General features: G+C 39.9%; 1 protein-coding gene across 2 annotated transcripts in view; it reads right to left on the reverse strand.

The window, feature by feature from the left end:
• Positions 1–16,420, reverse strand: part of LOC122549359 (cyclic nucleotide-gated channel beta-3-like) — a 106,470-nt gene that overhangs the window by 14,835 nt on the left and 75,215 nt on the right. The window contains exons 14-15 of one of the 2 annotated variants that reach the window (XM_043689032.2): positions 12,731–12,814; positions 6,658–6,776 (exon numbers count right to left, since the gene is read on the reverse strand). In XM_043689032.2, coding sequence (XP_043544967.2) covers positions 6,658–6,776; positions 12,731–12,814 — 203 coding nt within the window. The remainder of the gene's footprint in view (positions 1–6,657; positions 6,777–12,730; positions 12,815–16,420) is intronic. The other variant, XM_087986507.1, reaches the window with a different exon arrangement.

Consider the following 16,420-nt stretch of genomic DNA (forward strand, 5'->3'; position numbering starts at 1 on the left):
GTGGAGTTGGTATGGATCCTATGTGTTAGAGTGGATGAGCCATTACATTAATTTGGGGGAACTAGTTTGCTGAACCAATAGATCTTTTCCTGTTCAGAAGTTATTAGCCTATCTTGTCACAGATAGAAATGGTTATTTTTTTTTCACGACACCACAAATTAAAAATTAAAAATTTAAGAAATTCAGCCATGGTTATGAATTGAATTCAAAGTATAACTGGAACTCTGTGCGTTTCGTGAATTGTATGCCATTTGTGCTGGCAACAAGAAACTGAGCTACACTTAGAACAATAATAACAAATAATAAAAAAACCCCTCAAGATTTAAAATTCCCTTATCCATGGCAATAATAAAGAATTACATTCTATAGCTTGGAGCAGAACATGAATTATATTGAGGCCTGTCCATGGATTTGTTTCTGAAACTGAAAAGATATTTGATTCATAAAGTGTTGCTAACTGGTTTCAGTTGTTTACTCTCATTAATCCTTTTTTTCTCTCTGCTAAGTCTAAGGCATGTCTAATTATCAGTGAAGAAAAGCAGAACACATCTGCTGTTTTTGGAACACATGCAGATCTTAACCGCTTCTGCATAAAAAAAAGTTACATTATCAGATTGGGTAGACCTTAGTACAATTTCCATATTACTTTATAGAGTGTCTCCTCACTTTTTCCATTGCATTACACCTTTATGCATATAACTGCTTTTACATTTATCACATTCCATCTCACCTCAAGTCTCTGGTTTCACAAATGCAAGTAGTCTGGACATTTTATAATTCTTCCAGAAGGCACTGTCTTCTAAGAATGCTAAGTCTTTGCTTGAGAACTGTTGACCTTGATTCTGAATTATTTCTCCTCTGAAGAGTCTTTTACTTCTTGGGTATCCTTTCTGATGAATTGTGTTCCTGTTCGACTAATGAAATTAGTCCATTATCATCAATGGAGGATTTGTAAACTCCTTAATTTCCTTTGTAGAGCAACCCCTGTTCCATGCAAACTCAATGAGCTTCCCTAAAATATCTTCTGGGCCTCTGATAATTTCATGATTATGGGTTCAGTTGGCTGAACAACTGGTTTGTAATGCAGAGTGATGCTTACAGCATAGGTTCAATTTTCACACTGATTGAGGTTACCATGAAAGTTCTGCTTTCTCTACCTGGTCTCTTGCCTCAGGCAGGGTGAGCCCCAGGTTAAAAGACCACAAGTCATCTCTCTCTAAAAGAGAGCAGAACAACACCATTTTTAATTTCTTGAATATCCATCATAGGAGATGGTTGCTCTGTTCAAACAAATACTTTCTTCCATACTGTAGTCAGGATGACTGGACCAGGCAATTACCTTTTAAATTGAATAAGCATTTTCATTTTACAATATCATCCTGCCTTTCATGGCTCAAAACACAATGCATTTTCTACAGCACAAATGTTTAAATGAAGTTCTCTGGCTGAATAAATCTGGCTTTATAAATCTTCCCACTGAAATTACAGTTACTTGTGAGTAACCTGATTCTTTCAAATCTTCAGTTGATTCTGACTTTCTCCAACTCTATCTACACTTTTCTTTTTTATTTTAAATACGTTCTGAGGCCTTCCTGATGCTGCAGCCCTATTACAATTACTTTTCTGCCTCATTCATGACTCTTTGCAGATGTACCTCATGGAACCTATTCACAATGGCGACAATGCTAATTCTTGTGAGATGAAAATTTACTTGAGAGCTTTTGTTTCCTGGTCTTTGTGCTACTTTTCTGAAGTTTTTTTTCTCCTTACTTTTAGAGATATCTAACCTTATTTTTGGAAACCTTCATTCACTTCATTCACTTAACTTCACTAAAGCCTTAACTTTTTCTCAGTTTGGCTATTTTTCCCCCTAACTCACCCTGTTCTCCCTGCACCCCTTATCAGTTTCTTAGTGAAGATTTGTCTCCGGAATGTTGAAATTAGTCGTTACTCGCACAGTTACTGCTGACTGTCGATCTTCATGTTTCAGTTGTTGACTGTGCCTTTCTAAAGCAGTAAGGCTCCTTCAAAAAATCTTCCTTCAGGATCAAAGGCGATTCTGTCTGTCCACTGCTGACTACCATATCCTATTGCTGCCAACAGTCCTCCTTTCTCTATGTTGAGTCTAGGAATTGTCTCATTATGGTGGACAGTAGACCACTGATGAGTTTTAACAGTAAAGACATTTGTCTACTTTAATAAGGTAATTCATTGAAGTAACACTAGTCACACTTCACATTAACTTGCTCGGCATAATTACTGAGCTGTACAGCACATACCTGCTCCTTTCATCAACTCTTTGCAGATCTCAGCTGTTTTCATACAAAGTCTATGTGGCATCAACATTAACTCCTCCAGAACCATGACTTATACAACACACACATTCTTCCATTGAAATCCTTCCAGCAGCTGGAAGGCCCTTGTGTGATGTGCAAAATAAAGATCACAAGTTGCAGAGCTGCAGCATTAGTGTAGCTCATTTTTCATCAGATGCTGCAGATTATAAGTTACAATGGAACATTTATCAACTTCTATAGAGTTGTATTTGATTAAATGTCCACTTAATGTGAAATGACACATACCTATAGTCAAACTGCCCTCAAGATTTAATCAGGAATTTTAAAATTAGATTTATGGCATGTCAGTTGCCTAAATAGGACAAATCTCCTCCAAATAATAGAGAATTTGGAAAACAGTGACAGATTTAGATGTCATGAACTGACCTTTGTTATTATCATTTTGAGGTTTTCATTTCTCATTAATCCATAATTAGACATAGCCCACAAAAGACTACAGGCAGTTTCTTGAAGAGAAGATGGAGTGGAGATCTGATTAAAGTATTTAAAATTATGAAGGGTCTGGATAGAGTAAATAGAGTTAAAATGTTCCTACTCGTCCAAGGATTGATCAAAGAGTTAAACTAACTTGTAAAAGAAGCAGAATTGAGTGAAAGAAAAAACTTTTCATGTAATGAATAGTTTGGGCCTGGCTAAGCCTTGGTGTGAGGTGGAGACAATTTCAATTGAGCCATTCAGAATGCAATTCGGTGGTCATTTGGCATTTTAATGCTGTCTCTTTATCATCACTTTACTTCTGGTGTTGCCTTTGATTGTGTGGTAGTTGGCATCATGAGGATTTGTAAGAAATTGCCTCCTCTCCACTATTTAATGTGACAATCCAAAGATGGAATTTGGAGCAATTGAGAGTTGGAACAAGAGAAGACAAATTTTTAAGAATGGATTCTGGAAAGTCAAATTCTCACCCTTGCCTTAATGATGTCTACCTTGATGTACTTCTGGGGCCAATGAGGAACCCAGAAGGTCAGCATTTGGAGCACTGGAGCCACACACGAATTCAGTGCATGAAGGATCTTATGATCTAAGTAGGTAGGAAAGGTGAATACAGCTGCATATTCACATAAATCCCGTTGTCCTCATCACCCCATCCCTTAACTCTGCCTGTAACAAGCTTATCCAGATTGGCAATCTCACTGCAGCATTGCATATATAGAATTGAAGAATCCCAACAGCATGGAAGCAGGTCATTCGGACTATCGAGTACTTTGACCCTCCTATGAACAGCCTACCCAGATGTACTCCTCCTAATCTATCCCTGTAACCCTGCATTTCCCATGTCCAATCCACCTAACCTACACATCCTTGGTTGATGGGAGGAAACCGGAACACCCAGAGGAAACCCACAGAGACACAGGGAGAGTGTGAAAACTCCACACAATTGAACCCGGGTGCCTGGCACTGTGAGGCAGCAGGGCTAATTGCTGAGCTATCATGCCATAGAGGAACACATGCCACTATACCCCCTCATTAGAGGAGTAAAAGACACAAATAGCAAAGGAGAGGGAGAAAGAACACAAGGTCACTCTCAACACATCATAGAATTGAGAACTACAGAGGAGGCAGTACACTGTTCCAGGATTTCTAGTTTACAGAGAGAAAGAGGGAGGAAAGATGTGCCCCATCACCCAACCCACCCTTACACCTCAGCTATCTGTTAACAAAAACAAACATACACTCATATGCAAAGGGTCTTCTGGTGCTTTGGTGGTCTCCCTACTTTTAAACCCGAAGAACTGGGTTCAAATCCAACCTGTCTTGGATGCTAATGTACCAGGCATTTCTAATAGGAAGACAGTTTAACTTGCTCTTGCCATTCAAGAAATGACGGTCATTGTTTTATTCAATGTGGGATGGATGTGGCCTGAATTTGGTACCCATTGCTAACTGCTCTTGAGAAAGGGATGGTGAGTTGTTTTCTTGAACTACTGATGTCACTGTGGTGTAGGAAAATCCTAATACCATTTGGGAGGCAGTTCCCAGGTTTTGATCAGCAGCAATGAAAGAATGGCAATATATTTTCAAGAAAGATACATATATGACATGTGAGCTTGCAGATGGCGTACTCCTATACATGTACCACCTTTGTTCTTCAAAGTGGTGGATGTCAAGAGTTTGGAAGGGGATGTGAGAGAAGTTTCCTGATGGTAAAGCAGTTTGCCGAAATGTGCTGTTTGTTGATCATGTTGATAATGACTTCAGCTAAAGCATTATAGGGGTCAACAAGCAGTGCAAGTGGATAGTTTGTATCAGAACTGTCTCCACTATCAGCTGACAGAATGTGGCGGAATTGGGATCATTGGATATTTTTAAGACATAGGTTGATAGTTTCCTGTTGCCAAGGGAATCAAGTGTACCCAGGCACGAGGGGCTGAATAGGATACTTTTACTTCTATATCATATGGTCCTACATTAGTATGTAGCTGCTACTACATTTCTATTTGCTTTCCTACTCCTTGTTATCCTTGTTTTCTCTCTCCTGCTCCCTGGATTTATCTGCAGGCAATCTGCAGCTTGTTCTTCCTGCAAGACCAAACTTCACTGCTGTAAAATATTGTGTCATGTGCAGCCCAACATGACAATTCTGGAGACTTTGGTGCATGAACACTGACTGGCAGCAGCTCCTGTTTCACTTCAGCACAATTTGAAGCATACCTTCAGTGTGCTGATGACTTGTTCAATCATAACTTTGGTGGTCATGTAGTATTCATGGGTTTCTGACAACTGTCATCAAAGTTTGAAGGGCATATTCTGTGTCCTTTTGCAGGCAGTTCTTAAGTCTACTTACAGTTTGAAAAGCTAAAGCATCGTGGATGAAAGCATCTTGGTAACCCTCCGGTCAGCAGAAATAGCTTCCTGTGCTTGGACAGTAGCAATACATTTATTGATTGGAAGTCCTTCTGGCTTCCCAATATACCTGCTTCATCTGGAGGTGTGTAGATTGCTGTACAATTGTGCAATTGGTGATACCCTGCAAGCAATTCACCTGAATGTCTCCTCTTTTTGACTGGTAACATCAGGTGAAGGTCAGATCAGTGGCAGCTTTGACAAACAACCCATCAGTCCTTTCCCTTATACAATGCTTATACATTGGCTACATTTCCAACAAAAGTTGAAAATGGTGTTAGCTTTGATAGCCACTGGTAATGACCATTGAGTCAGTAACATGCAGGATCTCTTCAATGACGCTGCAGATATCTGTTATTGTCTAACATGGCAATCTGAGCTTCTTAAAAACACTGCAGCCTCGACATCTCATAGAAGTACAGCTCAGTACACCCTGTGACATAGCCATGTCCCCTGTGAACTGGCTCCTTTTTGTTGCTCCCCAATTCACTGCTCCACTCTCTGTCCAGTTGCACATCTTTTAACATCAAGCCACTGCCAATGGGTATATTGCTCATTGCCTGAGGTCCAGTGCAATACAGCAAAGACAACATCTACCTTAACGTGATTCAATAAAGATTCAACGTGTAAAAGTAAATTCTCTGCAAGTGTAACGTGAACAAGCCCTTTTCCACTAGTAAATAAGAAAGTAGCTGTGAGTAAGAAACATGGATTGTGTTTTAATTAGTCTTTGTATCATGCAATTGTGTTCTCCCTTGGCTTTCAATGGCAAGTTTCCTGTGCAAACATCGCGGATGAGATTTTAAAGTAAAAAATGTTGAAATATCAATCCAATTGAAATATTGCATGTACTTTACAGCTTTAAACACCCATTGAGCCGAACCCATGTGTTCCTCAGTGCTAAAATCACCCTAAACCAGCTTTGCTTCATATTCTAACAGACAAAAGTTCTGCATTTTCCAGTGAATTCTAAATATTAGTTCACACTTAGATGACTGATTTAACTGATAAGAAAACATATCCTTTGTCAATTATGTTGCATTACCAGAACTTACAGAAAAAGAGGGTGGGGATTTAAAAATTGCTGCCAAGCAGCCTGCAAACCGTCTTAGGCTGTGGAAGCAGCTTCAAGGAATTTCCTACATTTAGTCCAACAGAATTTTCCCAACAGTAACAGTAAATATCATTGACCTAGGAATACTGGCCATGATGAGAGACACAACCAAAGGACAATTCTGGCCTGTTTCCAAATGGCCTCAATGGCTTCCCCTGAAAATTTGCACCAATATATTCAACTTCCATTGTTTCAATATTGTATGATCTTCAGCAATATTTCAAAGGTTTCTCCTGAACCTTTTTGGATAGTTTAAAATTTTACAATTTTATGCATACAATGCGTTTATTTTCCAACTTAGCATTGTTCGTTAATTCCATTCCTAAATCGAAACACAATTACCTGATTTCTCCAAATACAGATCCAGCCTTCAAGGTAACCAAAACGTCTTTGTCATCAGGTCCACCAAGCACCTGGACTTGTCCTGTCTTGATGATATACATTTCCTTGCCTACATCTCCCTAAAATGTAAAATATGAGGTTAAAACTGTCATGAATTTGTTCCACATTCTCTCTTATTGCAGTCCTGAAATTATAGTCAGCTGAGCCTTCACACCGATCTCTGAGTCAGAGGCTTGTGAATTTAATATTGATTACAGGTTGAGAGCACATAATGCTGCTGTGTACTATTGAGAGAATGCTGCACTTGTCCGTGGGTTCTGCATATCTTTGAAGTAGACCCCAGTTCTCCATTGGTATTCAGCCAAAATTCATCCATTACCCAATAACAATTTAAAAACGATAATTAGTTGTTTAACTCATTGCTGTTTGTGAGACTTTACTATGTTCTCATTGGCCACCATATTTATCTACAAAAACAGCTCTTGTCCCAAGAAGTAATGTATTGGCCAAGTAACCTGATTAGCCAATTAAAATAATGGGAAAACATAAAAATAAACCATTTAATTTATTGCCAAAAATCCACAATATTGACTGAATATAAATAGAAACATAATAAGTTTTGTGTCTATATTAATATTATTTACTGCATGTAAATATAAAACCAGAGCTGGGAACATGTAGCAGAGTTTGGAGCATTTGGTTTTCTCAATTAAGGTAGCTTTTGTCAACATGTTAACATAGAATTCATGTGCAAATTAAATCTCAAGGATGCATCCATGAAATGAAAACAATTTCAACCTGGAAACATGGAAATAGAACTTTAAGATGAACCATTAAGCCATCAGTATGCTGTCAAGACAGATCAAATGCTCATTGGTAACTTAAGGCTATGGCTTGTGTGAAAGAGCCACAAGATTTACTGATTGTGTGGAAAAAACAATGGCTGGTTCATGGATGGTTGTAGGTGCAAGTGGCAGAACTTCCTTGTTGAATTTACCATGCACATCCAGTTAATGACCCACAGTCAGCCAATCATGGTCTATGGATAGGTGTTCTTACTTTTTATACACCTCACTTTTGGGTCACTACTTGTCATCAAGTCGTAAAGGTTAGAATTATAGACCAGTCTGTGACCGTTACTGTAATATAGCTATTTATTTTGAGGCATAAAAAGTGGTTGCAGACACATTATCAATATGGAGTTCTGGGCATTAGGGAACAAATCCTTGTTGGGAAGTAGCTACAGAAGTAGGCCATTCAGCCCATCGGGCCTGCCTCACCATTCTAGATCCTGGGTGATTACTTCCACATTGCTAATTTTCTGGATGTCTCCAAAATCTTTTAATTTCATTGTTTTCCAGAAGTCAACTGATTTTTGTCTTGAACCTATCCAATGATTGAACTCTCACAGCCCGCTTTAAGGATTGAGTTATTTTCAACAATGAATACTTTTGAGTTGATTTAGCAATTGAGGGATCAGAGAATATTCTATTTAATTGTGGTTGGTTGTTAAACAGTTTCTGTAAAGAAGAGATCATATGGCCAGGTGAAAAGGAACATTGATGGTTTTAAGACTATTTTATGCCTCAAACTAATCTAAATTTAGGCTAACACACATGCTTTGTTGTAAAAAGGATTTTACTCATATAAACTGCTGTGTTCTAAAACCCATGTAACAAAGACTTGTTTTATATATATCCTAAATTGACTGGTATCCTTGACATCGGTACCATTTTTAATATTCTGTTGTGAACCCAAACAATCACTGTCAGCTTGGAGCTGCCCTATATTGTTTCTGATATTTACCCTGAACATGGCAGATAAGGGGGAAATTTGACATCCTGCTTTGTGTGCAGGGATCTAAAGGCCATGCTGTTTGGGGTGGTGCACAGATGGATGTCTTCTTTCCCTAGGATCAACAGAAGAGGCCATGATCACAGACTATGCCAGCCTCATACTTGGTTGGCACTTGGGTCAGTGCAGTCTTAGTCATCTGGCAGTATGCACTAAATTGTCATAAGAAAATCTTTGAAATTCACTACTCTGCCAGTGTAAGTGCCACCATCTTTCCTTCGATGTCTTACTCGCATTCTATCTCCACTGCTGTACCCACCTCCCCCTGGCAAGATCCAAACCCCACCACTCTCACTATTGCCTGCAACACCTTCCCTCACATCGTCACTGACTCTAACCTCAACACTACTAACCTTGCATGGTCTCTGTGCTGCCTCACACATTTGCTTTGGACACTTTCTCATTTGCACAGAAGTAACAACCATACCACCCACTTTAATTTCCCTTACTACTTGTATCTTTCTCATTCCAGGAGGAAATTGGCCCTCAGGTAGGGCAGAAATATAGGTGACAGGCTACACAACAGTTGATTCCTCACCTCTCATGTGGAGAGCATCCTGATTCTGACCACCTAATTGTAACTGACTGTCCAAATCCTGGCCTGGAAGCTACCCTCTACATACCATGCTAGGACACCCTGCCTGAAGGTTTTTTTTACTAGAATCCCTACAGTGTGAAAACAGGCCCTTCAGCCCAGCGAGTCCACACTGACCCTTCGAAGAATAACCTACCCAGACCCATTCCCCTATATTTACACCTGACTAATGCACCTACCTTGGCACCCCTGAACACTATGAGCAATTTAGCATGGCCAATTCACCTAAGCTACACATCTTTGGATTGGGGGAGGAAACCGGTGCATCTGGAGGAAATGCACACAGACATGGGGAGAATGTGCAAACTCCACACAGACGATCACCCGAAGATTGAATCGAACCTGGGTCCCTGGCAGTGTGGGGCAGCAGTGCTAACCACTAAGCCACCGTGCTGCCCACATCTCTCTCTTCACTTAATGAAAGACTGGTGACAAACATGACACACTTCTTGTATTTGGGTCTGTGTGAGGCACAATGCTAAAACAGCTGTATCTTAAGGCTGGCATCCCTGACTGAGGGGCCAAAGCACAAAAAGGGAAGGCAAAACAATGCAGGCAGGGTGCTGTGAGCATCCGAGTAGGATTCAAGTGAGTGAATGTTAGAAAATGAGCAGATTAGAGCTGCATCCTTGTTTAGGACGTGCTGAGTTGGGTGGTGGCAATGGTAGTGCAGGAGGATTGCATACTTATTGCTTCTGATATAGTCAAGCAGGAAACTCCAAAATCTGAAAAGTCTTGCTGAAGCCACAGTAGAAATATTTTACATCCGATGCCTCCTTCTAGCCAACTGTTGTAAATGCAAATCTGAAATATGTCACTCAAAGATTTTCATAAATATAATGTCATGCTCACACAATCATTTTGTCATTCATCTTTCACAGTATGTGAACACAACTGGTCAGTGCAGCAATATTTTCTCCATCCCGAGGTGCCCTTAACAATGTGGTGTTGAGCTGCTTCTTTGAACTATTACTGTCTATGTGGTCCATGTCATCAAGACCCACTGTGCACATAAGAAGGGAGCTCCGTGATTTTGACACATTGGTAGAGGTGAAAATTATCTTATCATCCCTACTTGTCTTTTAGAAGGTCGTGGTGAGCTGCCTTCTTGAACCGCTGCAGTCCATTTGGTCCACACATACCCACAATGCTGTTAGGGAAGGAGGTTCTGGGGTTGGACCCAATAACAGTAAAGGAATGGCAATATATGTCCAGATATGGGTGGGAAGTGGTTTGGAGGGAAACTTGCAGTTGGTAATATTCCTAATTAACAGCCGCTCCTTTTCTTTCAGGTGATAATGGTTGTGAATTTGGAAAGTGCTGTCTAAAGGCTCTTGATTAATTTCTGTAGCTGTTTCTGGATCAGTGGTGCTGGAAGAGCACAGCAATTCAGGCAGCATCCGAGGACAGGCAAAATCGACGTTTCGGGCAAAAGCCCTTCATCAGGAAGGGCTTTTGCCCGAAACGTCGATTTTGCCTGTCCTCGGATGCTGCCTGAATTGCTGTGCTCTTCCAGCACCACTGATCCAGAATCTGGTTTCCAGCATCTGCAGTCATTGTTTTTACCTCATTAATTTCTGTAGTACATTCTGTAGATGTTACTCGCTGCTGCTATGGTGTACTGGCGATGGAGGGAATGGATGCTAGTAGATACATTGCCAATCAAGTGGGTTGCTTTGTCTTGAATGATGCCTGGCTTCTTGAGTATTGTAAGAGCAGCACAATCAAGGCAAGTGGAAAGTACTGACATGTGCCTTATAGATCATGGACAGGCATTGGGGAATCAGAAAGTGATTTACTCACTGCAGGATTCCTAGCCTCTGACTTGTTGTTGTAGCCACAAATGGCTTAGTGAACTACTTAAACAGCTGCAAAATAATAAGGAATGAAACTTGATGGACCACACATTTGTACCGGAAACGATAACTGCAAATCCAGATCTGTTAACCTTGCAAAGTTATCAGAACTTGGGGTACGTGACAAAATTGGTTCCACAGACTAGTCAAGGAACGGCCTGATCTAGCCCCACAAACAGAATCTCATTGGTTGGACTCATACCTGGAACAAAAGAAGATGGTTATAGTTGTTGGAGGTGAGTTATTTCATCTCCAGAACATCTCTGCAGGAGTTCCTCAGGGGAATGTCCTAGGACCAGCCAGCTTCAGCTTCTTCATCAATGATTTTCGATCCAGAATAAGGTCAGAAGCGAGGAGGTTCACTGGTGATTGCACAATGTTCAGCAACATTTGTGACTCCTCAAATACTGAAGCATTCCATACAGCAGGTCTTGGACAATATACAGATCTGGGCTGAGAAGTGGCAAGTAACATTCATGCCACACAAATGCCAGACAATGACCATCTCTAAAAAGAGAGAAACTAACCATTTTCCCTTGACATTCAATGATATTACCATTAATGAATCCCCAACTATCCTCATCCTAGGGTTCACCATTGATCAGAAACTGAACTGGACCAGCCATACAGCCTACAAGACCAGGTCAGATGCTAGGAATACTACAGCAAGTAACTCAACTCTTGTCTCTGAAAGCTTGATCAGATGTTCCCTATTTGCTTGCATGAGTGCAGCTCCATCAAATAATGAAATTCATGACCTGATCATCCATTTAAGTGCTAGAAGAGAGATATGTGTGGCCAGGATACTAGATAGACTCCTCTACTCTTTTTTGACTATTAACATGAAATCTTTTACTTTCACCTGAGAGGGAAGAAGGGGCTTTATTTAATGTCTCAGCTGAAAAGATATGCCTTCAATAGTGTAGCCTTCCCTCAACTTAGTACTTAAATGTAAGCCTTGATTACTTGCTCAATTCACTGAAATGGGATTTATGTTAACAATTTTCTGATGCATGGGCAAAAGTATTCTCACTGAGCCAAGGCTAATGCTGTTTAGCTTGTTTGGAAAAGCTTGGTTTGTTTAGATAAATTTCATTAAGATGTGATACCATCATGAGTGAAGTGATACATAACACATATCCCTCCCTGAATCAAAAAAGGATTTATCAGAAGTCTTTTCAGACAAGCAGCTGTGGTTTGGTTTTTAACAATAGTTTTATCATAATTATAAATGAACAAACAAATATTCTCTCACAAGAGAACACAGTAAATCAAACAATTAAAAAATAAAGTTCAGATTTTAGTCATGACTGGCAAGCACAGTTTCCATACACAGGTTTGGAAGTGTAACCAGTAATATGACAGGAAAAACAGATGAACACTATGTTACAAATAATAATGAATAGGAAGAAGGATTTCAATGCTTGAATTATTTTTGGTTGCCTGGGAATTTTTATCTCAAAGCCACTTTGCTAATAATATATCATTAAACATCCCAATAATAATTTGTATTAATAGTGAAAGCTTCTGACAGTCTTTATACTTTTTTAGGACATGATTAAAAAGTAATTAAATTACTATGTTTCCATAATTGCGACTTGCAAACATTTTTGTAAAGTGAGACTTGTAAGCCTCATTTCTTGATACATTTGTAATTTCACATCAGTGCTAATTCTGAGAAAAACAATGTTTATCCATGAGTGAACTGTATGACTGTATTTAGTTAGGCACATTTGACAATGATGAACCTAAAAATAATTAAAATTACCTTCTTACATACAAAATCACCAGGCAAATACACAACTGATTTTAGCTTGAGCAGCATGTCATATGTCATTTGTTTGTCACACTCCTAGAGAGAGGCAAGGAAATATAATATTGATTAAAGACTAATCAGGTAAGTATTTTAGTAGCTTTTAGACAACGACAATGACAAAGGAAATGGAGCTTATTTCTTATTTACTGAATTATGTATGTAGCTGGAGGTTGCTATAACAAATCCTTCATTTTGATGCTGTTCTTTCAAAGTATCGCATGAATTCAGAAGTTGGATTGATTCAGGAATTTTTGAAGCTGAATGTTTGGGTTGAGTTTTAACAGATGGGGCTTTGGTGGACATGGTGTGTACAGGTTGGGAGGTGGGCAATTAAATATCGAACAGATGTTGAGGCATTGAAACTATACATGATCCTTTTCACTTCCAACAAAACCCAGTCTGGTTGATCCTGCAAAGACTTGAGTAGATGATTCTTTCTCTTAAGGTTCCCAGCATCACAGATGTCATTCTTTAGCCAATTCGATTCACTCACGTGATATCAAGAAATGGCTGAAGGCAGTGGATATTGCAAAGACCATGGCCTGGACAACATTCTGGCAATAGCACCAAAGATTTGTGATCCAAGGTTAGCCACATCTAGTCCATAACACTGGCATCTACACAACAATCTGAACAATTGTCATGTACACCCAGTCCATTTAAAAAAAAGGACAAATCCAACTTAGTCATTTATCATCACATCAGTATTCACTCAAACAGTGCTGGTAGGCATCATTAACAACAATAACCTACTAACTGAGGCTGAGTCTAGATTCTGACAGGGCCACTCAGCTTCTGAACTCATTCTAGCCTTGGTCCAAAAATCACCAAAGTAACTAAATTCCAGAGCTGAGGTGAGACACACCAAGCTGGGAAACAAGGCATGATTTCACTGAGTGTGGCAGCGAGGCATTCTGGTAGAATTGGAATCAATGGGAAACAGCTAGTTAGATTCATACCAACGGTAAAGGAGGATGGTTGTGGTTGTTAGAAATAAATTATCTGATCGCCAGGAAATCCCACTGCAGGAGTTCTGAAATTTCTGGAATCCATCTGAAATGTAGTCATTCTAACTCCTCAGGCAACTGTCTGTGTGGAGTTTGCATGTTCTCCTTGTACCTGCATGGGTTTCCTCTGGGTGCTCCGGTTTCCTCCCACAGTCCAAAGATGTGCAGGTTAGGTGGATTGGCTGCGCTAAATTTCCCATAGTGTCCAGGGATGTTCAGGCTAGGTGGATTAACCATGGGAAATGCAGGGTTGCAGGGATGGCTTGGGTCTCGTTAGGATGGCTTCAGAGGGTCGGTGTAGACTCGATGGCCTGCTTCCACACTGTAGGGATTCTATGATTCTATAACCCCTGTTGGTGACTTTGAAACATAAATCCTTCTTTTCATTCTGTATTTACTTGGGAAACCAGGAAGTCAGGTGCTAATTTTAGAGTTGAGTTAAACAGTGTGTTAGTTACATGAAAACTGTCACCCTGTTTCTTTGACTTCTGGACTTTGGCAGGCTTTCAAACCCTGAAACAATGGCCTGAGTCCACTGAATCTAGATCTTGTCCAGATGAAACAAGTGTACTGTCTGTATTAATTTCACCAAAGTACAAAACATGCATGTTTAAAATATTTTAGATAGGATACAGTGCAGAGCATATTATTTGTAATGATTCTCTTGGCAAAAGCACAAAGTCAGTCTTGAATAGAAGAAGATACAGCCGAGGTTACCATGTTTCTTATAATTGCTCTCCAAATCTAACCGTCCACAATAAATGCTCATGTACAGCTGGAGGCTGATGCATATTTCATTAAGAACCTATGCATTGAGTTTGATCATTTCACGGCAGGGTGTAAGTTAATTTCTCTGCAGCATACCATTAACAGTAAACTGAGTATGGGTTTCAGAAAAAGGAATTATATTTTCAATTTTTTTGTTGGCCTTTGAAGTGATAATTGTTCATGTTGGTAATAGAATACTTTGCTACTCACATAAGTGCTGTGCAATTTTAGAAGCAGAGTAGAGCTTACTGAACTCAGTCTCATTAATCTGTCTTGCAGTCAACTTAATAATAATAATTAAAATAATTTTGTTGTGCAAATAGATTTTTATTCTTTTTCTCACGGTAACCATCTTAATGGGGATCTCTGAGTCATAGTTAATTTCCATCAAATTATGTGCATTCTTGTAATGCCACTTCAGTCATTCCTGGGAGCTTGAATGCCTGTTTGCCATGTAAGCTCAATCTGGTGCTTGCTATTTTGGAATAAAAATGCTCTACTTTGAGAGCTGCTGGCTTGTCACATGGTACCTTCGTAGAGCATGGAGAACACTTTCCACCAGCTGAACCCTTCAGAAAACACAGGGTGCCTGACTAGGAGGGCTCCCCTCCTTTACCCCAAGTGCAGGCTGCCAGGACATAGCTGGTCTAACCACATGGCAAGGACTTCCCACGTGACAGGATCAGGCCCCTAGGTGGCCCTTAATTAGCCCCTGATTTAGCCTATGGGTGAAAAACTCATGTTTTCATCACAACATTTTAAACCCAACAGTCGCCACAGGAGTCAAATCCAGGACAGTACCTTAACTAACCTTGCCACATAACTCATTATGTTGCTTCCTGGTTTGTAGATAATAATACAATCTGAAATGGTGTGGAGCTAGGGTAGAGCTTCATTGGTTGAATCAGAAGATTAGAGACATCGTAACACCTTTCAATGCAATTGAAATACACCTTTCTTACTCCTACGTCAGTATAGTACCAGATGTTCAAAGTTTGTGAGAAGATTTGTAGATCGGGTGCTCGTTGTTGTGGTTCTGTTCGCTGAGCTGAGAATTTGTGTTGCAGACGTTTCGTCCTCTGTCTAGGTGACATCCTCAGTGCTTGGGAGCCTCCTGTGAAACGCTTCTATGATGTTTCCTCCAGCATTTATAGTGGTTTGAATCTGCTGCTTCTGGTTGTCAGCCACTGCAGTGGACAGCTGGAACTGACATCCGGAATTGGCAGAGATAAACCACTATAAATGCCGGAGGAAACATCACAGAAGCGCTTCATAGAAGGCTCCCAAGCACTGAGGATGTCACCTAGACAGGGGACGAAACGTCTACAACACAAATTCCCAGCTCGGCGAACAGAACCACAACAAGTACCAGATGTATTGCTCATTTATTGTTGCTAATGGGATTAGCGACAAGTAGGAATTAGTTTAAATGCAAGGCATCTTTAAGTGAAAAGTTTTTTGCATAATAGGCATTGATTTTCTAACTTTTTTGTGTTCCATTATTTCTTTCCATTTAGGCTTTCACATGTCTTTGTATTAACTTAATGCTGTGATTTGTCTTTACTTCCGTTACTATCCACGTGAACTTGTGTTTTCCAAATTTATGCACAGCAACGTGAACTGCATGTCTGTCCAGGATGCTCAGTTGATCTTAGTAGCTAGACTTCAACTGGATACTACTTACCCAACTAACTGTTTGTGAGCGGCTGTCTGGATGATGAAGTGGAGGTTACTGGAGACCAGCACTAAAGATGTGGAACAAAGCTATGTGGATAAATCGGGTGGAAGAGATAATCAGTTTGAGAGAAGATTAAAGGTTATTGTGGGATTCTGTGCACTGTTTGTGATCCTTAAGGGATATTAAACA

The sequence above is a fragment of the Chiloscyllium plagiosum genome, unplaced genomic scaffold (assembly GCF_037043375.1).
Source record: "Chiloscyllium plagiosum isolate Xiang-an unplaced genomic scaffold, Cpla_swu_hap1 HiC_scaffold_4, whole genome shotgun sequence".
Lineage (NCBI taxonomy): Eukaryota > Metazoa > Chordata > Chondrichthyes > Orectolobiformes > Hemiscylliidae > Chiloscyllium > Chiloscyllium plagiosum.